Source organism: Lolium perenne, chromosome 1 (genome assembly GCF_019359855.2).
Source record: "Lolium perenne isolate Kyuss_39 chromosome 1, Kyuss_2.0, whole genome shotgun sequence".
NCBI lineage: Eukaryota > Viridiplantae > Streptophyta > Magnoliopsida > Poales > Poaceae > Lolium > Lolium perenne.
The window spans coordinates 198,160,728-198,183,556 of NC_067244.2; the positions used below are offsets into that span (position 1 = coordinate 198,160,728).

At 41.6% G+C, this 22,829-nt stretch overlaps 1 protein-coding gene across 3 annotated transcripts; it reads left to right on the plus strand.

The window, feature by feature from the left end:
- Positions 1-5,088: 5,088 nt before the first annotated feature.
- LOC127318413 (ADP-ribosylation factor 2) lies at positions 5,089-8,146 on the plus strand. 3 transcript variants are annotated; one of them, XM_051348904.2, is made up of 8 exons: positions 5,089-5,248; positions 5,733-5,893; positions 6,290-6,360; positions 6,668-6,787; positions 7,136-7,254; positions 7,445-7,526; positions 7,842-7,882; positions 7,959-8,146. In XM_051348904.2, exons 2-7 carry the CDS (start codon positions 5,746-5,748, stop codon positions 7,845-7,847), a joined length of 546 nt encoding a protein of 181 aa, XP_051204864.2. In that variant the 5' UTR covers positions 5,089-5,248; positions 5,733-5,745; the 3' UTR covers positions 7,848-7,882; positions 7,959-8,146. The 3 variants fall into 3 exon arrangements, with proteins under 3 accessions (XP_051204864.2, XP_051204858.2, XP_051204873.1); XM_051348898.2 differs by having other exon boundaries at positions 7,842-8,146; XM_051348913.2 differs by having other exon boundaries at positions 5,092-5,248; positions 5,738-5,893; positions 7,842-8,146.
- The last annotated feature ends 14,683 nt before the right edge of the window (positions 8,147-22,829 follow it).

The following is a 22,829-nucleotide window of genomic DNA, read 5'->3' on the forward strand; positions in this document are numbered from 1 at the left end:
AAAGCCCCTGGCGATGTTGTACTAACGTTCGTGCACGGCTTTAGCAAGAAAACTGCTCTGCATCCCCGACAGGCCGTCCCAACGAGTCCTCTGCGTCGTCCAGGGGAAGCCGTCCGCCGTCCCGTCGGCGTCCAACAGCGATCTGCTTCTTTCCTGAGTTGGTTGTGGGGCGCCGCGAGCGGGATCTGATGGGCGCCGGTTGGCATCGCTGGCGGCAGCTCAGCCACTCCGGTTTGGCCGCTCGAACGGGACGAGAAAGAGAAACAAAAGAATTGCCAGAAACGCCACCTCCGCCACCCGTCTGCTCATCAGAACGCCGGCAGGTCGGGCCGCCGCCTATTCTCCTGCGCAACCACCGCGGGGGTTTGCGGATCTGGTCGAGCGGGGGGTTATGGCCGGAGATCGACAGGGTTGGAGCTCGGGACCTGGGACGGCGCTTGTCTTGGAACTCGACGGAGACGGCGGCCACGACGGAGACCACTCGTGGGAGAACTTCTGGAGCACCAACCTACAACACGCTCGGCAGGTGTCAACCAGATTGATCCGGCGGCGGGTTGTGGTCTTTTTTTTTTTTTTGTGAACTGGCGGCTTGTGGTCTGGGATGAAGGAACTCGGGGGCTAGAAAAAAGGAGCGTCGAACCGGTACCATGGCAACTGATGTATTATGTATTTTGGTGGGAGGGCAAAATAGTCCAATAAAAAGCGTTGACGAAATTTTTGGCAGAAACCTTAACTTGACGGATCAAACCACGGAAACCTTAGCTCCTTTATTATTAGGTATAGATTAATGACTAATGAATGCTCGTCACAGATTTTTGAAGAGACCTTTCGTTGAAAGAAAAGAGCAGATTGTATGTCGATTTTAGTTTCACGGACGGTGGGATAGACATTTAAAGGATTGAACGGTTCGGATGCTTCCAATGACGATCATCAAACGCGTTGAGCGTCAAACGACCAACTCCCATTTAATAGTAAAGATATCTATGCTTCTAACCTTTATTTAGAAAATCCTATGTTTTTTTTAGAAACACAGTACAACGTAGACGTTCATATACACACGTATACACTCACCTCTATGAACGCACACACGCGTACTCTACCCCTATGAGCACCTTCGGAAGACTGAGCCAGCGGAATAAATCTTGAAATTGACGAAATCAAGCATAAGTTGTTGCCCTTGTTGTGTTTATACGTGGGCCTTTTTTTTTGACATTATTGAGTTCAAAAGGTCCACGGGAAAAATACCTCATGAGTTCAAAATCACGCAGCCCATATTTAGAAAACATCTATGTTTCTAACCTTTATTTAGAAAATGCTATGGCTTTTTGAGAAACATATTACAAGGTAGACGCTAATATACACACACATACACTCACCCCTATAAATGTACACACGCACATCCTACTCCTATGAGCACCTTCGGAAGACTAAGCCGGCGGACTGAATCTTGAAATTGCCGAAGTCACCACAGACGCCTCACTGCCGCTTCCTAGTAAATGAATATTTCTCCTTTATGAGATACACAAATGTTAAACCTACGGTTTGCACTCTGGTGGGCTGGGGTACAATCATCCTCCTAACCACCCAACCTCAGTTGGTTCTCAAAATGCCATAATGTACATTTACATTTAGTCTTTTAGCAGAGAATAAAACGCAAAAAATCCTTGAGTTTGCACTTACATAAATATATGAAATTATCCGTACATGTGCAAAATCCACACCAAAAACAAAAGCAATCCTAGTCGGGTTGAGTTTTTTCTAAAAGAAGCACAAAACAAGAAAAAGAAGCCCAAAAGAAAACCAAAAAGACAAAACTGCCTCACACGCTGACACACATAAGGCCCACCACCGAGGGGCTGCTGTTAAAATGGAAATGAACCCCAACAATCCAATCTTCACAGTTCTATCTAGGTCACAAAACCACCAACACAACACGCTAGCTAAGTTCTTTACGCGAGAACTAGCGAATCGCTTATTTATAAACCTCAGTAACAGGAGCGTGCTTGGGGTTTGACTTTCTGAGTATTTTTCTAAAACACAGTGTGGACAGACATTCACATTACATCTTATTACGTATATGACCACCTCCAAAAAACTAAATCCAGAAAAAACCGACTAAGCGCAAACACTCACAAATAATACATCAACCCCATAAACACACATACACACACCCTACGTATATAAGCACTTCTAAGAGACTAAGTTCAAAAAAATCATTCCGACGAGTTTTGAGATTGACGAAGTCACCACAGACGGCTCGTTATCGATATGAACGTCGCTTTTCACGGAAACAATAATCACTATAGATGGCTTGGAGAAAAGAAGGCAATCCCAGGCAGCTAAGGCTTCCATCCCCTCCTCGGTGTTGCTGTCGATCTGTCTTTTAGGCCTTGGAGGTGTGGCAAACCTCGATTTCTCCCTAGCGGGAGGGTTCTCATTTTTGTTTTAGGTTTTTCGATATCTCCTTCGAAATCGTGAGGTGGCGACGATATATCCTAGAGTCAGAATAAGTTCATTCCTGCACTATCCTCGCTCCAATGGTGCATCTAGCATTGGTGGAGGAACAATGGAGTTGCTTGTCCAGCGGATCTCATCGGATCCGGTTGGCTTTGGTGTTCATTGATGTGGTCTCAAGTTTTTTTTGGACCGAAAATAAGCTGCTCGAATTTGTCTAAACACACTTGTATAGAGACATATTGTTAGCGTGTAGATACATCCATATCTAGAAAAATATTGAGCAGCTTATTTTGGATAGAGGGAGTACTATAAAAAGACATCGAAGATTTATCTAAATTCGGATGTATCAATATTATATAGTAAAGAGTGTATATATATTTGAACATAAATAATTTTTTTGTGACATCCTTTTGTAAAGATACTAGCCCTCCGATTCATATTACTTGATGCTAATATAGATGGATCTAGCTAGACACATTTTAGTTGTAGATACATCCATTTTAGTTGTATTAAAAAGTGCTTTGAATTTTTTAATCGCTATCAAGATTTATATAAAAATTGTGTAGAATTTAGACCATATAAATAAAAATTACATAGATGTTTTATTCATAGGAACATATCCTATAAAAATTAATCCTACAAAAATCTTGTAATCTATAGAAAAAAATCAGATCATACCAAATAGAAAATTATTTTACTCCTACTACAATTAAACACACCTCATGTTTTAAATAAGCATGACATCCAAATCATATATTCTTTCTATTCCTATATTTTGTCTATTCTACTACTAGTATATGAATCAAAAAATCATAATTGTGTGTTTCAAGGGCATCTCGAACGGAGCGATGTAAATCGAACGTGAAAATCGATCGGTTGCGTCTGTTTGCGTCAGCCCGTGGACACTGAAATGGTCGCTAGGCCAAGCTTGTCCGTTTATGTCGGGGCAGCTGAAAGTGCATATAGCCCCCATGTGTGGTTTGGTAATTAATGGCAATTCCTATGGACTAATGGTTGCATTGAGTTATATGTGTAGGAGTTGTTCATAGGCAATGCTTGAACGATTAGTTGGCGTCAAGGTTGCAATACGAAGAAATAAGGTGCAAGTTCAAGATGAGTCAACTCGAAGAGCTCAGATGCTTGAAGCTTCCCATTCCTATGTGCTCATGGATATGTGAAGATGCACCGAAGAAGAAGCTCTCCTATAATGGATTATGGGGGAGCAATTTGTAAGACATCAAGCAAGCACAATTAAGAACGGCATTCCATCCTTGTTGCGCTCAAGATCATCATCATCGAGCTCAAGTGGAATGTGCAAGGTTAAGGTTTTCTCTTGATATGGTTTATTTCTTACCGGTCTCGTGGTTTAGTTGGGAGACCGGTTTATAGGATAATGGTCGTACTATCAAGGGGCTCTCGAGTGAGTAAATCGGTCGTATCGCTCGGAGTGCGGTCAAACCTTTGCATCCTTGCATCATATTTCTTGGTTGTTATTTGGATCTTATCCATGTGGTGTTTTAGAGCTTGTGGTTATTTTCATGACAAGCTCTAGGTCACCGAAAACGGATTTCGCATAGATCACTTGTTACATTTTCGAGTTTGGTGTTTTTCTCGATTTCTCGTATTGAGGTGTTGCACCTCTAAAATTAATAGAAAATCAACTCCCACTAGTTTCCATATTTTTCGGGTAGCTCTTGTCGTCCCCTTTCCAACAAAATTGGTTTCACTCGATTCGGATTTTCCTGTCTCAAGTTATTGATTTTCTAGTTTTGCCTTTGGTTGAAAAGGAAGAAGAAAAAGAAGGAAGGGCACGGCCGGTACCTCCACCGGAGCATGGCTGGAGGTACCACCCTCGGTACCGCCCCTGGTACTGCTAATGAGGCATGCTTACAGTATATGTTCCAGGGTGTTGGGCGCGCGACCTGTACCGCGATCGGTGCCGAGGCCGAAGGTACCGCCTGGCTCGGCTGGAGGTTAGCACAAGTCAACGTGTGGCGCCCCTCACGCCGGCGCCACATTGCACCGTGTGGCTCCCATGGCATCGGCGCCACATATGTTGTTTATATGTCGAAAACATCCAGGGGCTCCTGACGCCTGGGACTTAGCCGTTTTGGCGAGGATATTTGTGTGGCGCCGATGGCATCGGCGCAACACTGTGGCGCCCGTGGCATCGGCGCCACACAAACAGCCTCGCCAAAACGCTAAGTCCCAGACGATTTGTCTTACAGTATGGTTTGGGCAATTATAAGTGCATGTGTGGCGCCGCTCATCGGCGCCACACATCCTGCCTCGTCGGATCGGCGCACAGCTCAGCGTCGAGGGCGCCACGTCGGCTGGGAGAGTGGTGCCGTCGGCACGGGAGGGGCGCCACACAAAAGGGTTAGATGGGTGAAATAATTTACCCGGAGGATCAGGTCGTGCTATAGTTGCAACAAAGGGTTATTTTTTTGTGTGTAAATGGCCGCCATCAAATTCTCGGGGGCCCACAACGACCGCCCGAGTTAATGTCACCGCACGTAGATGGACCCACTCACCAGCTGGCCCACGCAGCCCTTGTATGCGCCCTCCACAACGAAATGCGGCCCCACCTACCGGTGACCCTTCTCCGTATATAGTCTCCTCCTATGCGCGACCACCCCGGTCTCTCTCTCTCTCCTCCATTTCTCTCCTCTTCCTCCTGGCCTGCCACCCGATCCCCAACCGAGGAGGAAGCCCCGGCGCGAGGAGGGCGAGGAAGAGAGGAGGAGATCACCGCGGCCTCACGCACAGGGCAGCGGCCGTCGCGATCCCGGTAACCACCATTCGCGCCCATCCCGCCGGATCTCTCCTTTACCCGTTTCTCCACCGCTGTGCCGTTCGGCTCGATCATCGTTCGGATCGTGCTTTAATTTTGTTGTCGTAGCGATCGGCTTCACCTGCCTAGTTTTTGGTGGATCGTTCGTGAGGTCGATCTCCTCACCATGTCGGTATCCGGCAGATTCGATCGGTTTTCGGAGGGGTTGATTCGACGAATCTGGCGCGTTTGGCCGGTTTCGCTCGGCCAGCTTCGTTCCCACGCTAGTGCTCGGGAATCCGGCACGATTCCCCCGCGCAAGTTGCGCGCGAATCTGGTTCTGTTTCGGAGGTTCTCGTCCGCCGTGGCTCGGATCTGCGTGCCGCGGGCACCGGATCTCGTAGATCTAGCTGCCTTGGCTCGATTCCGGCGTATTTTTGTTCTTCTTGTAGCGAGCCTGTGTACATGTGGATCTGTGTGGTTGACGCTTTCGCCTTTTCAGCGCAGGAGCCGAGATGGGGCTCACGTTCACCAAGCTGTTCAGCCGCCTCTTCGCCAAGAAGGAGATGAGGATCCTCATGGTCGGTCTCGATGCGGCCGGTAAGACCACCATCCTCTACAAGCTCAAGCTCGGCGAGATCGTCACCACCATCCCCACCATCGGTAAGACCAATCATCCCCACGTCCTAAGTCAACTTGCTGTCACAGCATGTTGTTTATCTTGTCGGTAGTTTGTAATCGTATAACTCTCGGGTGTAGCTTTAGCATAGTATCGTGTGCATGTAATGTGTGTTCCATGGCGAGCAAAATTTTGAGATCATTACGAAAGTGGCCAACTCATTTGCAACATAGTAGCCTCCTGTAGGATTTAAAAAAATCGTTGTTTGTCCAATTCATGCTTGATATTACGCGTTAAACAAATATTTGCAGCCCATGTAATCTTTTGATCTGTATTCAGAATGCTTATTTAACTGAGGATTGTGATTATGTTCTGGATTGTTTTTTTACCTCTGCACTACATGTATAGGTTGATTGAATCTGTATGTTTTCTATCTGCAGGATTTAATGTTGAAACTGTCGAGTACAAGAACATCAGTTTCACAGTTTGGGATGTCGGGGGTCAGGACAAGGTGAGGAATATTGTCTGAAGGCCAATTATGTCTTTTTATTTCACATATATACGTATGTATAACAATTTAGAATATATATATAGTTGAGTGTGTTCAGTTATAGCATTTGCAATGTCAACATTATTAGAGTACATGGAAGGACACCATCTTTGAAATTTGTTAACAATTCAGAATTTATAATTAACATGACTCCTATTTCCTATCAGAATTCAAAAGTCTGCCCTTATGTTTTATACTTCCTGACATATTCTGTTTTTTCTCTCTCTGCTTGTCATCTGATGCCTTTTTGTGTACTTTCCCCATACAGATCAGGCCCCTGTGGAGGCACTACTTCCAGAACACCCAGGGCCTTATTTTTGTGGTGGACAGCAACGACAGAGAGCGTGTTGTTGAGGCCAGAGATGAGCTTCACCGGATGCTCAATGAGGTATTACCACAAGGCTAAAAACTGTCTACACCTAGTCTGCTATATAATGATCATATAGGTGGCCTATGTTTTGTGGATTCCTTTACCAGGATCTCTCATATAATTCCATATTTTGGATTTAATCTCTTGGCTGTTTGTGATCATTGCATAAGCACTATAGCAAGTAAATCAATACTAGTGTGACAAGGAATATGTATACTGTCATAGTATCATGTACTAGTTTGTTTATTGTTTCCAAAATGCTCATCGTCTGATGTCCAATTAGTTTAGTTTGAGGAGTTTGCCTCCTCTCATCATTTTCTCAGTGATGCATTGATTAATGACAGCAATATTGTATAATGATTGTAGGATGAGTTGCGTGATGCTGTGCTTCTGGTGTTTGCAAACAAGCAAGATCTTCCTAATGCCATGAATGCTGCTGAAATCACTGATAAGCTTGGCCTGCATTCCCTTCGCCAGCGACACTGGTATGTTTCTATCCTATGCCAAAAAAACTTTATTCCCCATTGAATAAGATGATTGGTCTCCAATAGCATACCTGCCTAAACTCTGTATTCATTTTGAATTTTGTACTATTCAATCTACATTTTATTGCCTTGTGCATAATGACTCAATTTACTACCTGTCCCTGAACTTATGATTTGATACTTGTTTCAGGTACATCCAGAGCACATGTGCTACCTCTGGTGAGGGTTTGTACGAGGGGCTTGACTGGCTGTCCAACAACATTGCCAACAAGGTACGCCAGCCATATATTGATGTGTTTGATTAGTCGATCAAATGAATGAACATTTGCACACTGATGTATTTGCAGTAGCTACTCCAATTTGGTAACCATACAAACATTTAATGGTTTCAAATTAGTGGTTTCCATCTGCTCCTAGTGGTAGTAGTAAGTATCTTTAACCAAATGTCTGTACTTGGCAGCCTTGGTACATGAAAAATGGGCTATTTGCTCACTCTGGCTATTATATATGCGTGAATTTTCTCCAGCAAGTAATTTTGTTCCATTAATTTCTGCAACTAATTACATGTGCTTAATTTCTTGAAATAGGCTTGAAGCATCTTGGCAGGAGCTTCTTCTATTATCTGGATAAGCTGGATGATATTCGGATTAATGCTGCCTTTACGTATTATAAACTATAGTCTTGACAGATAATATGGGTGTTTCGGGAAAGATCAGCTCTTTGTGAGAGAGCTAACTATCAGAATGTTTTCATGGGTGTTAATTGTCAGTGGCGCTGTTTGTTTGCCCATCAAAGTTCTTACTATGTCCTCTGTACCCGCCAACTCTGAGAGACGTGAGACGTTGTAGTATTGACTTGTCTTGCCATAGATTGTTGTGAATGTTTCTTCCAATGACGTCGATTTCATGTTAGACAAATAAGCATTCCGTTGAGATCCCTGTTCAATCCGCGTGGGCAGAGAAATCTCGTGTCGTTTGTCAATCCCACACTGTTGAGCGAACCATCTTGCATGGAATTTTCAATGTGGTCCGACCTCATGTTATTTTTACTATAAACTGACAATACGATTCTTATAAGGGTATGATTCTAAGTACTCCATCTGTTTGGAAATGTAAGATATTGAAGCGATTTGTTTGGTTCATCTACTTTAGTTTGGTTTGTATCTAATCTATTTTCATATATAGGTTCACTTATTTTGGTTTATATCTAGCCTCATTTAAAAGTATAAAACATCTTACATTAATGCACATGAGTATGTGTTAAAAGGACCATTTGTCCTTTATTTCTTTTAGTAAACTTGTATACATATCTGTGTCCCTTAAATTCCGTATGAAGAAACTATAAACATTGTGACATGTTTATAAGACAAGTTAGATACTCAATTTGTTACTTTTCACTTCCGGCAAAGAAAACAAACTTTTGTTATTAGGAATTTAATTTAATGTCTATGTGCGAACATATCGAATTCCCTCCTTGGCATTCAACCGCGCGGTCTGTTTTTTTTATTGCGTGGCAGCGCTCGCGTCATGCGCGAAATCAATTCTCTTTTATGTCGCGTAGTGTTTAATTACGTTCACATGCAGTTGTGTGTTCACACTAACAGCTCATATTCCCACTTGCAAGTTGTATACAGCCAAGAGCGTTCACACTGCATACATGCATAAAGTATCTCATGAGTTTACATTTAATGAGCTAATTTTTTAGCACGACATAAGCTCTCACAAGTTGCTCCATGTATGCACAGAGCATCTCGCTCTTTTTTCAGCACGAGGCAGGCTCTCAATTCTTTTTTTTTTTTGCAATTCCCTTTTAACAATTCTCTTTTTTGCAATTCTGTTTTGTTGTTATTTCGTACGATAATTCATGTTTTTTGATTAATTTTTATAATTCCCCTTTTCGGGCTAGTGGTTTTTAGGGGGAAAATAACGGGTGGGGGATTCACTTGCAACTTAAATGAACTACCACTTGCTACACATATTAGTACTGTTTTAAGTTGTAAGCTAACAGAAGTTGCTAAAATATTCTAAATTAAATTTGCCTTTTAGGGTTGCTAGGTATTTAAATTTACCGTTGATAAATAACGGGGCACCGGGTTGATAACTTGTAAAAAAAAGTCGCTAAAATATTCTAAATGAAATTAACTTTTTAGGGTTGATAGTTTTTTTTACCATTGATCAATAACGAGGCACCGGGTTGATAGCTTGTAAACTAAAAAAGATTCACTAAAATATTCTAAATTAAATATTTTTTATGGGTGGTAGTTATTTATATTTACCATTGATAAATAACGGGGCGCCGGGTTGATAGCTTGTAAACTAAAAAATGGCCACTAAAATATTCTAAGTGAAATTAAAACTTTTTAGGGTTGATAGTTATTTATAATTACCATTGATAAATAATGGGGCACCGGGTTGATAGCTTGTAAACTAAAAAAAGTTCCTAAAATATTCTAAATGAAATTATCCTTTTTAGATTTGCTAGGTATTTTTATTTTTACCGTTGATAAATAATTGGGTCGCGGGTTGATAACTTGTAAAGTAAAAAAGAGTAGCTAAAATATTCTAAATGAAATTAGTTTTTAGGCTTGGTAGTTATTTATATTTTACCGTTGATAATAGTGGGTAACCGGGTTGATAGCTTGCAAACCAAAAAAAGAACGCTAAAATATTCTAATGAAATAAGCTTTTCAGGGTTGATAGTTATTTATATTTACCGTTGATAAATAACGAGACACCGGGTTGATAGCTTATAAACTAAAAAATAGTCGCTAAAATATTTGAAATGAAATTAATTTTTTTGGGTAGGTAAGTTTTATAATTTACGATTGATAAATGACGTATTTCAGGGTTGATAACTTTTAACCCGAAAAAAAAGTTGTCGAAACACGTTAACACGGGTGCTAATTTTGAAGATCTCGTCGAGATGAATTCATTAGTGAAAATGTATCTTAAATTGAAGTTGTTATTTAGAAGATACAACATTTTGAATTTTAAAATTAAGAAAGATTCCCGCTCACATCATTCTTTTTATCTCTTAGTGAATGCATGAAACATTTTCCATAAATAGAAAATTTTCGTCAAGCAATTGCTAGACAAGGAAATATCGGCTAATAACATGTGAGCTAAAAAAATCTGTCAAAATGTTTCAAATAAAATTAACTTTGGGGGTTGATAATTTTATACATTTACCGTTGATCACTCAGGTATAGAGGGTTGATTATTCAAATAGAGAGGATTAATAACTTTTAGCAAAAAAAAGTTACCGATACATATTAACATGGGTGCTAGTTTTGAAGATCTCGTCGAGACGAGTTCATTAGTGAAAAAGTATCTTAAATTGAAGCTGTCATTTGGGAGATAAAGTATTTTGAATTTTAGAATTAAGAAAGATTCTCCCTTACATCAATTTTTTTTATCTCGTAGGGAATGCATGCAATATTTTCCATAAATAACAAATTTCGTTAAACAATTATTAGAAAAGAAAATATCCGCTAATAACATATGAGCTAAAATAATCCTTCAAAATGTTTCAAATACATTTAACTTTGGGGGTTGATAATTTTATACATTTACCGTTGATCACTCATGTACGGAGGGTTAATTATTCAAACAGAGAGAATTGATAACTTTTAGAAAAAAAGTTGTTGAAACATATTAACATTGGTGCTAGTTTTGAAGAATTCGTCGAGACGGATTTATTGGTGAAAGCGGATCTTAAATTGGAGCTGTCGTTTGAAAGTTAAAACGTTTTTAATATTCAAATTTGGAAAAGATTCCGCTGACATGAGCAAATCTGTCTCCTAGCGCATGCATGCAGAACTTTCCCTGTATGGCAAATTTTTGTTCGATCTTTTTTGCTAAAAACGGGAATTTTACCATAAATAGAAATTTCAAATATTACTAAAAATGGAGTTTTTTTTGGTTAGAATGTGACCTCCCAGGCGGTCGACCGCCAGCTAGGGTTGCCCGGAACATATGGCCATAGTTCCAAATCGTCGCTGTGATAGACGGAGTCGAGCCGAGGTGAGAGATGCCGCTAGTCCGCACCCTTCTCCTCCCTTGTTCCTCCCTTCAATTTCTCTATGGGCGTGTTTGGAAGGCTGGTTTTGCCTTCACTCGCGTCAAGCTAGCAATTTTCGGTCTATTTGGTTGCCCGAAAGGATTTCGCGTTGCGGCACAACCGCTTCTCAAAGCATCCTCAGGAGGAACACCTGAATCGGCAGTTTCTAGCCGGCTTGTCCTGTTGGTGTCCAATGTTGTTGTCCAATTTTGCACATCCTTGTGCAACAGTTGCACGTGTGGAGAAGCGCGGGAGATACTGAATCATCTTGGCCCTCGCTCCCCACTTCCAGTCATCGGTTCCCTCCTCTCTCTTCATTCAACTCCCTCACTGACACACGCCACTGTTCCATCAACCACCGTTCATGGCCTCCTCGCCTCCCCCACCTCCTTCCGCCCTAGCGCCGATGGATCCCGCGACTAGCCCGACGGTCACCAGGCCAAACGATGCGCCTCCAGGAGTACGACGCCGTCAGCCACGATTCGGCGATGCAGATCGATGTCGGTCGAGTACCGGTGTTTAATCGCCCGTCGCGACCAGGCCCTTCCGCATGGGTACGCGCATCAAGGACGTTGCCGCTCTACAGGCCGCCGAGATTCCTTTGGCGGATCCCGCGATGGGGATTTTTTAGCCCTGCCTAGGGTTTCCTTCGGCGAGGGCGGCGACAATGGCGGCGGGTGCAGTAGGCTCCGGCAGTGAGATGCAGCTCTCGCCGGGTTCGCGTCCACCTCGATGCACTTGATGATGCCATGGGGCCAGCCGCATCCGGTTGCTCCCAATGGCGTGCCGCTGCCGTTCGGCCGACCCCGTGCTCGTCGGCAACCGTCGGCTCTGTCCGCGTCTCGTCTTCCGTCCGTGGCTCCGGCGCCCTGCCATCTGACTGCTGCATGCTCCGGCTCCGCCTCCGCCTCCACCTGGATTTGGGGTGCGACCTCCTGTACTACATGCCGGCGCCGGTGCGCAGCCACATCCTCTGTCCGGCCCGCTTGCTCTTCGACCCATTGTAAGCACTCTCTATTCCTTCCTCATCGGATTGATGTGAATATAGATCGGATTGATGTCAATGTAGACCCGATTGATGTCAATGTAGAACTGATTGATGTCAATGTGCGTTGCATGTTAGTCAGAAGCATCGCATGTTTGTCATAAGCATGTCAACGATGAGTAGGGTGATCTTGAGCTTATCAATGGCATGCTGATCTTGAGATTGTCATTGCCATGATGATCTTGAAATTGTCACGACCATGATGTACTTGAGCTTGTCATTGCCATGATGTACTTGAGCTTGTCATTGCCATGATGGACTTGAGCTTGTCATTGCCATTGGAGCTCACCAATGCAAGTATCGCTCACTCTTGTCATTCTCATTGCATCTCCAGAACTGGTTCTTCCTGGAAACTTTCCCGGAAGGGCCCATAGGAGAGGCATGGGACATTGCCGTCCGGGTGCAGCTTCAGGACGCCAATGACGGGTTCATGGAAGCCCACCGACAGTTCATCGCGCCTAGGGTTTACGCTGGGCATCTTGCTGACCTGACGCATGGTCCCATGTAGCGGTTGCCTGCGTTCTTCGTGCAACTGGAGAGCCACGACCTCATTTCCCTCACCGTGCCACCCTACATGGAGTAGCTCCTGATCAGGAAGTACAAGATGAAGAACAATGGCCCGCCGGTGAAGGTTTCCTTGTACATGGGCGAGTGTGATACGTCTCAAACGTATCTATAATTTCTTATGTTCCATGCTAGTTTTATGACAATACTCACATGTTTTATATACACTTTATATCATTTTTATGCATTTTTCAGCACTAACCTATTAACAAGATGCCGAAGCGCCAGTTCCTGTTTTCTGCTGTTTTTGGTTTCAGAAATCCTACACAGGAAATATTCTCGGAATTGGACGAAACAAAAGCCCACGGTCTTATTTTCCATGGAGTCTTCCAGAACACCGAAGAGGAGACGAAGAGGGGCCACGAGGCGGCCACACCATAGGGGGGCGCGGCCCCACCCCTGGCCGCGCCGCCATATGGGGTGGGCCCCTCGGGCGTCCCCCGACTCTGCCCCTTCGCCTATATATTCTCCCAGATGCAAAAACCCTAAAGAGATCGGCCTTCCTCCACGAAAAGTTACGTAGCCGCCGCCATCGCGAAGCCAAGTTCGGGGGACAGAAGTTTCTGTTCCGGCACGCCGCCGGGACGGGGAAGTGCTCCCGGAATCCATCTCCATCGACTCCATCGCCATCTTCATCGCCGTTGCTGTCTCCCATGATGAGGAGGGAGTAGTTCTCCCCCGAGGCTGAGGGCTCTACCGGTAGCTATGTGGTTCATCTCTCTCTCCCATGGTGTGATCTTTATGCGATCATGAGCTTTGTAATCTAGTTGAATATGTAGATGTTACTCTTGTCTATTATGCACTCTAGAGGTTACTTTAATATGAACTCCGGAGTTACTCTCCACGGTGTGATGGTGACAGTGTGCGCATCGTGTGTGATTCCTTTATGACGTTGTGGAGCTTGTTTACTCCGGCTTGAGGTGTGCTTTTGCAGCCCTACACAATGAATGGTATTTGTTATCCAACAAGAGAGTGTTTGAGAGTAGCATTTATTTATTCAGTTATGTGATCATTGTTGAGAGTGTCCACTAGTGAAAGTATGATCCCTAGGCCTTGTTTCTAAGCATTGAAACACCGTTTCCAACAAGTTCTGCTACATGTTCGCTTGCTGCCATTTTTATTTCAGATTCAATTACTACTTATAATCGTCCATATTACTTGTATTTCACTATCTCTTCGCCGAACTAGTGCACCTATACATCTGACAAGTGTATTAGGTGTGTTGGGGACACAAGAGACTTCTTGTATCTTAATTGCAGGGTTGCTTAAGAGGGATATCTTTGACCTCTACCTCCTTGAGTTCGATAAACCTTGGGTGATTCACTTAAGGGAAACTTGCTGCTGTTCTACAAACCTCTGCCCTTGGAGGCCCAACACTGTCTACAGGAATAGAAGTGTGCGTAGACATCAAACTATTTTCTGGCGCCGTTGCCGGGGAGGTAAGGTAAAAGGTATTCACATCCTCAGACTACTAAGCTATTTCCTAGCACTGTTGCCGGTGTGTGAGTGCTCGAAGCTATTTCCTTTAGATTCTGCAATTATATCTTTTTGTTTCTTGTTTTTATTTCACTAGTTAGGCTTAATGGAAAACAACAAAAAAATTAGAGATCTTTATGAAATTTATCTTGAGTTAGGACATGAGGTGTTTGAAGAGAAAATTAAAAAACCTATAGAACTTTATATGCATGCTAATGGCAATGTTATTAGTTTGAATTCTTTGAACACCATTGTTGCTAATGCTATGGAAAATTCTAAGCTTGGGGAAGCTGGTTGATGTCTACGCACGCTTCTATTCCTGTAGACAGTGTTGGGCCTCCAAGAGCAGAGGTTTGTAGAACAGCAGCAAGTTTCCCTTAAGTGAATCACCCAAGGTTTATCGAACTCAGGGAGGTAGAGGTCAAAGATATCCCTCTCAAGCAACCCTGCAATTACGATACAAGAAGTCTCTTGTGTCCCCAACACACCTAATACACTTGTCAGATGTATAGGTGCACTAGTTCGGCGAAGAGATAGTAAAATGCAAGCAATATGGATGATTGTAAGTAGTAATTGCAATCTGAAATAAAGATGGCAGCAAGCAAACATGTAACAGAACTTGTTGGAAACGGTGTTTCAATGCTTAGAAACAAGGCCTAGGGATCATACTTTCACTAGTGGACACTCTCAACATTGATCACATAACTGAATAAATAAATACTACTTTCTACACTCTCTTGTTGGATAACAAACACCATTCATTGTGTAGGGCTACAAAAGCACACCTCAAGCCGGAGTAAACAAGCTCCACAACGTCCGGAGTTCATATTAAAGTAACCTCTAGAGTGCATAATAGACCGTTGCAATTTAGACCGAGTACTAACATAGCATACACACTGTGAACAATAGCTATGAAAGGGGGAATAGATCGCATCAATACTATCATAGTAATAGTTAACTTCATAATCTACAAGAGATTACAATCATAACCTACGCCAAGTACTACATGATGCACACACTATCAACATTACATCATGGAGGAGGAATAGACTACTTTAATAACATCACTAGAGTAGCACATAGATTAATAGTGATACAAAGCTCATGATCACATAAAGATCACACCATGGGAGAGAGAGATGAACCACATAGCTACCGGTAGAGCCCTCAGCCTCGGGGGAGAACTACTCCCTCCTCATCATAGGAGACAACAATGACGATGAAGATGGCGGTGGTGTCGATGGAGGTGACTCCGGGGGCAATTCCCCGTCCCGGCGGCGTGCCGGAACAGAGACTTCTGTCCCCCGAAACGGAGTTTCGCGATGGCGGCGGCGCCCCTGGAGTCTTTCTGGAGTTTCGTCAATTGGTGTCGAGTTTTTAGGTCACGAGGGACTTTATAGGCGAAGAGGCGGAGTCGGAAGAGTCCCGAGGGGCCCACCCCATAGGGTGGGGCGACCACCCCTCTGGCCGCGCCGGCCTATGGTGTGGAGGCCCTGGGCCTCCCCCTGGCTTTCCCTTCTGGCTCCGTGAGTCTTCCGGCGAAATAGAATTTCTGTGATTTTTCTGGATTTTTCCGAGCACTTTGGTTTTTGGGCCTTTTCTGCAATAAACAAACATAATAAACAGAAACTGGCACTGTGGCATCTTGTTAATAGGTTAGTCCAATAAATGCCATAATATGATATAAAGTGCATATAAAACATGTGAGTATTGTTATAAAACTAGCATGGAACATAAGAAATTATAGATACGTTTGAGACGTATCAAGCATCCCCAAGCTTAGTTCCTACTCGCCCTCGAGTAGGTAAACGATAACAAGGATAATTTCTGAAGTGACATTCTATCATAATCTTGATCAATACTATTGTAAAGCATATGAGGTGAATGAAGTGATTCGAAGCAATGGTAAAGACAATGACTAAACAACTGAATCATATAGCAAAGACTTTTCATGAATAGTACTTTCAAGACAAGCATCAATAAGTCTTGCATAGGAGTTAACTCACAAAGCAATAAATTCTTAGTAGAAAGTTTTGAAGCAACACAAAGGAAGATATAATTTTCAGCAGTTTCTTTCAACTTCAACATGTATATCTCATGGATAATTGTCAACACAAAGTAATATGATGAATGCACATAAGCAAGTATGTAAGAATCAATGCACACAATTGACACAAGTGTTTGCTTGTAAGATAGAAAGAAGTAGGTAAACTGACTCAACATAAAGTAAAAGAAAGACCCTTCGCAGAGGGAAGCATGGATTGCTATTTTTGTGCTAGAGCTTTTATTTTGAAAACATAGAAACAATTTTGTCAACGGTAGTAATAATTCATATGTGTTATGCATAAGACATCCTATAAGTTGCAAGCCTCATGCATAGAATACCAATAGTGCTCGCACCTTGTCCTAATTAGCTTGGATTTACATGGATTATCATTGCATAACATATGTTTCAACCAAGTGTCACAAAGGGGTACCTCTATGTCACTTTGTACAAAGGTCTAAGGAGAAAGTTCGCATTGGATTTCTCGCTTTTGATTATTCTCAACTTAGACATCCGTACCGGGACAACATAGAAAACAGATAATGGACTCCTCTTTAATGCATAAGCATTCAACAACAGATAATATTCTCATAAGAGATTGAGGATTAATGTCCAAACTGAAACTTCCACCATGATACATGGATTTAGTTAGCGGCCCAATGTTCTTCTCTAACAATATGCATACTCAAACCATTTGATCATGATAAATCACCCTTACTTCAGACAAGACGAACATGCATAGCAACTCACATGATATTCAACAAAGGTGTAATAGTTGATGGCGTCCCCAGAAACATGGTTACCGCTCAACAAGCAACTTATAAGAAATAAGATACATAAGCTACATATTCTTTACCACAATAGTTTTTAAGGCTATTGACCCATGAGCTATATATTGCAAAGACAAAGAATGAAATTTTAAAGGTAGCACTCAAGTAATTTACTTTGGAATTGCAGAGAAATACCTTGTAGTAGGTAGGTATGGTGGACACAAATGGCATAGTTTTTGGCTCAAGGATTTGGATGCACGAGAAGTATTCCCTCTCAATACAAGGCTTTGGCTAGCAAGGTTGTTTGAACCAAACACAAGTATGAACCGGTACAGCAAAACTTACATAAGAACATATTGCAAGCGTTATAAGACTCTACACTGTCTTCCTTGTTGTTCAAACACCTCACCAGAAAATATCTAGACTTAGAGAGACCAATCATGCAAACCAAATTTTAACAAGCTCTATGGTAGTTCTTCATTAATAGGTGCAAAGTACATGATGCAAGAGCTTAAACATGATCTATTTGAGCACAACAATTGCCAAGTATCAAATTATTCAAGACATTATACCAATTACCACATGAAGCATTTTCTGTTTCCAACCAAATAACAATGAACGAAGCAGTTTCAACCTTCGCCATGAACATTAAAAGTAAAGCTAAGAACACCTGTGTTCATATGAAACAGCGGAGCGTGTCTCTCTCCCACACAAGGAATGCTAGGATACAATTTTATTCAAAAAAAAAACAAAAAAAAAAACATACAGACGCTCCAAGTAAAGCACATAAGATGTGACGGAATAAAAATATAGTTTCACTAGAGGTGACCTGATAAGTTGTCGATGAAGAAGGGGGTGCCTTGGGCATCCCCAAACTTAGATGCTTGAGTCTTCTTGAAATATGTAGGGATGAACCACGGGGGCATCCCCGAGCTTAGACTTTTCACTCTTCTTGATCATATTGTATCATCCTCCTCTCTTGACCCTTGAAAACTTCATCCACACCAAACTCAAAACAAACTCATTAGAGGGTCAGTGCATAATCAAAAATTCACATATTCAGAGGTGACACAATTATTCTTAACACTTCTGGACATTGCACAAAGCTACTGAAAGTTAATGGAACAAAGAAATCCATTCAACATAGCAAAAGAGGCAATGCAAAATAAAAGACAGAATCTGTCAAAACAGAACAGTCCGTAAGGACGAATTTTTTAGAGGCACTTAACTTGATCAGATGAAAAAGCTCAAATTGAATGAAAGTTGCGTACATAGCTGAGGATCACTCACGTAAATTGGCAGATTTTTATGAGTTACCTACAGAGGGGGCTACTCAATTTCGTGACAGCAAGAAATCTGTTTCTGCGCAGTAATCCAAATCTAGTATCAACCTTACTATCAAAGACTTTACTTGGAACAAAAAAGCAATAAAGTAAAGATAAGGAGAGGTTGCTACCGTAGTAACAACTTCCAAGACACAACAAAACAGTAGCAAAATAAAAATATGGGTTATCTCCCAAGAAGTGCTTTCTTTATAGCCATTAAGATGGGCTCAACAATTTTAATAATGCTCAAATAAGGATGAGAATTGAAGCAAAGAGAGCATCAAAAAGCAAGTATGAAACAAATTTAAGCCTAACCCACTTCCTATGAAAAGGAATCTTGTAAATAAACAAGTCATGTAAGCACAACGCAACAAGCATAGAAAGGCAATACAAGCGCAACTTCAAGATTCTCAACATAAAGAGGGGAAACTTAATATTATTAAGATGCTTATAACCATGTTTACCTCTCTCATAATAACTTTCAGTAGCATCATTGATGAAATCCACAATATAACCATCACTTAAAACATTCTTATCATGGTTCATATGCATAAAAGTATCATTAATTTTGGCATAAGAATAATTCTTCTCATTAATAGTAATTGGAGCAGGATCATTATCAAGAATTTGAACATGGTTAACAAGTTGCATACTAAGGGAATTGTTTTTGGCAATCCAATCATAACTATGACAAGTCTCATAAGGATAATTATAACCTATGTCATAGCATTCTTTATAATAATTATCAAAGATTGGAGGCATAGTGTCATCATAAGAAATAGAATAGTTATCTTTCACAGTATGTTCATCTATAACCATACCATCATTGTTACTAGAAGGAGATGTATCAAACATATAATCATCAGTTGCAAAAGGATTTTCAAACACCTCATCCCCAAGCTTAGAGCTTTCTATATCATTATGGGAAGAAACATGGATAATACTAATACTATGGCAATTATTAACATCATCATTTTCAGAATTAGTTTCCTAGAGATTTTCAATATCAAAAATAGTGTGCTCTTCTAAATCATGATCACTAATATAGGTAAAGGGCATAGGAAGATCATTGTACTCAGATTCATTATCATAATAATCATTATTAGCAACATACTTACGGTTACCTATCGTTATTTCATACACGCGGGGATATGCCGTTACCTCTTTCTTTTTATTTCCCCTCTTCTTGTTCTTTTCCTTCTCCTTGTTCCCTTCTTCAGGAGGAAGAGGCTTGAAGGGAGGCTTCTCCACAGAACCTGATTTATTTCCAGAAACAATAGAAGAAACTTGGGAGGATTCCTCCTTTTCATTAATAAGTTTAAAACACACATCGGTCCTATCATATTTTGGCAAAGTGTCATCTTCTAAAATATTCTGTATGTAAGTATTTGTATGACAATTATTAATGCAATAAGAAAGACACCCATGCAGGACATCATCAATATCAAGATCACTCATATGTAACAAAGAGATTTTTCTTGATAACTCTTCACACTTCAAAAATAAAGTAAGTTCATCATGCTTATTAGGAGTAATTTCATCATCACAATACAAATTTGCAGCACTCATGGGGTTCGAATTATCATTGGAGGAGCATTTAAAATTAAAATGACCCACTCTATGGCAAAGTTCACAAATAAAAGGATAGAGGGCACAAACTTTTTCACCAAGATCATCTAGAGCCCTAGACCACTTTCTAGTTTTTTCATTCCTGTGTGGATACAATATTCATCTTCGATTTGATTAATTCCACTAGGTCTATGCATTCCACAAAAATTAACATGCTTATAAGAAATAGTATTTTCAGAAGTTTGGGCATGTTTATTGCAATCATTAACAACAATTTCATTTTCCATGCAAGTGTCTTTGAAAGGTTCATGATACTTATCAAAATTCTTCCTAGGCAATTCAAAATGAGAGGCAAAAGCTTTATAAAAATTTGCAACAACTTGAGAGTCAAGACCATAAGTAGCACTCATATTACGAAATTTATCAGTATCCATAAAAGTTTCAATGCATTCATATTCATAATTTATACCTGACTCTCTATCTTTGTTGTTCTCCCATCCTTCAGTATTCTCCTGAATCCGATCAAGAAGGTCCCATTTAAACTCTTCTTTGTTGCGTGTAAATGATCCAGAACAAGTAGTATCCAGCAAGGTTTTATCTTGGAAAGAAAGTCTTGCATAGAAATTATCAATGATGATATTACCAGGAAGCTCATGAATAGGGCATTTGAGCATTAAAGACTTCAATCTCCCCCATGCTTGGGCAATACTCTCTCCATCATGAGGCCAGAAATTATATATGCGATTCCGGTCTTTGTGAATTTCACTTGGAGGATAGAATTTAGAATAAAATAGAGGCACAATATCCTTCCAATCAAGAGAATCCTCATTCTTCAGCAATTTATACCAATGCGCCGCTTTACCGGACAGCGACATAGAGAATAGTTTCTTCCTCACTTCATCCATAGAGATACCTGCACACTTGAATAACCCGCATAATTCATGCAAAAACAGTAAATGACCTCCAGGATGGATAGTTCCATCCCCTTCATAGCAGTTATCCATAACACGTTCAATAATTTTCATGGGTATCTTGAAAGCAGTACTTTCAGTAGGTGGATTTAAAATATCACAAGCATCATTAGAGTTATCGCATATAGCAGATAAAGTATTATCAGAGCAATTTTTTTCCCCTAAAGATGGGAAGCTAAAAAGATCATAAAAAATAGTTTCCCCAAGCTTAGACTTCTCCATAGCATTAGCAGTAATTGCGTTCATACTAATAACATTGCTACTAGCATGCAAATAAGGTTCCATAGGTTTTTTAATTTTCGCATCACACAATTCATGTCTTAACTCAGGAAATAGATTAAAAAGCTCACTGTTGTTTTCCATTATGCCTAACTAGTGAAAAATAAAAAAACAAGAAACAAAAAGATGCAATTGCAGGATCTAAAGGAAATAGCTTCGAGCACTCACACACCGGCAACAGTGCTAGGAAATAGCTTAGTAGTCGGAGGATGTGAATACCTTTTACCTTACCTCCCCGGCAACGGCGCCAGAAAATAGCTTGATGCCTACGCACGCTTCTATTCCTGTAGACAGTGTTGGGCCTCCAAGAGCAGAGGTTTGTAGAACAGCAGCAAGTTTTCCTTAAGTGAATCACCCAAGGTTTATCGAACTCAGGGAGGTAGAGGTCAAAGATATCCCTCTCAAGCAACCCTGCAATTACGACAAGAAGTCTCTTGTGTCCCCAACACACCTAATACACTTGTCAGATATATAGGTGCACTAGTTCGGCGAAGAGATAGTAAAATCCAAGTAATATGTATGATTGTAAGTAGTAATTGCAATCTGAAATAAAGATGGCAGCAAGCAAACATGTAACAGAACTTGTTGGAAACGGTGTTTCAATGCTTAGAAACAAGGCCTAGGGATCATACTTTCACTAGTGGACACTCTCAACATTGATCACATAACTGAATAAATAAATGCTACTTTCTACACTCTCTTGTTGGATAACAAACACCATCCATTGTGTAGGGCTACAAAAGCACACCTCAAGCCGTAGTAAACAAGCTCCACAATGTCCGGAGTTCATATTAAAGTAACCTCTAGAGTGCATAATAGACCGTTGCAATTTAGACCGAGTACTAACATAGCATACACACTGTCAACAATAGCTATGAAAGGGGGAATAGATCGCATCAATACTATCATAGTAATAGTTAACTTCATAATCTACAAGAGATTACAATCATAACCTACGCCAAGTACTACATGATGCACACACTGTCAACATTACATCATGGAGGAGGAATAGACTACTTTAATAACATCACTAGAGTAGCACATAGATTAATAGTGATACAAAGCTCATGATCACATAAAGATCACACCATGGGAGAGAGAGATGAACCACATAGCTACCGGTAGAGCCCTCAGCCTCGGGGGAGAACTACTCCCTCCTCATCATAGGAGACAGCAATGGCGATGAAGATGGCGGTGGTGTCGATGGAGGTGACTCTGGGGGCAATTCCCCGTCCCGGCGGCGTGCCGGAACAGAGACTTCTGTCCCCCAAAACGGAGTTTCGCGATGGCGGCGGTGCTCCTGGAGTCTCTCTGGAGTTTCTTCAATTGGTGTCAAGTTTTTAGGTCACGAGGGACTTTATAGGCGAAGAGGCGGAGTCGGAAGAGTCCCAAGGGGCCCACCCCATAGGGTGGGGTGGCCACCCCTCTGGCCGCGCCGGCCTATGGTGTGGAGGCCCTGGGCCTCCCCCCGGC

Excerpts from the sequence above, each read along its gene's own strand:
- LOC127318413 (XM_051348898.2), top strand. The coding sequence starts at position 5,746 with ATGGGGCTCACGTTCACCAAGCTGTTCAGCCGCCTCTTCGCCAAGAAG. Across the intron at positions 5,894-6,289 it reads CACCACCATCCCCACCATCG|GATTTAATGTTGAAACTGTC; the intron begins GTAAGACCAATC and ends TTCTATCTGCAG. Across the intron at positions 7,255-7,444 it reads TCCCTTCGCCAGCGACACTG|GTACATCCAGAGCACATGTG; the intron begins GTATGTTTCTAT and ends TACTTGTTTCAG.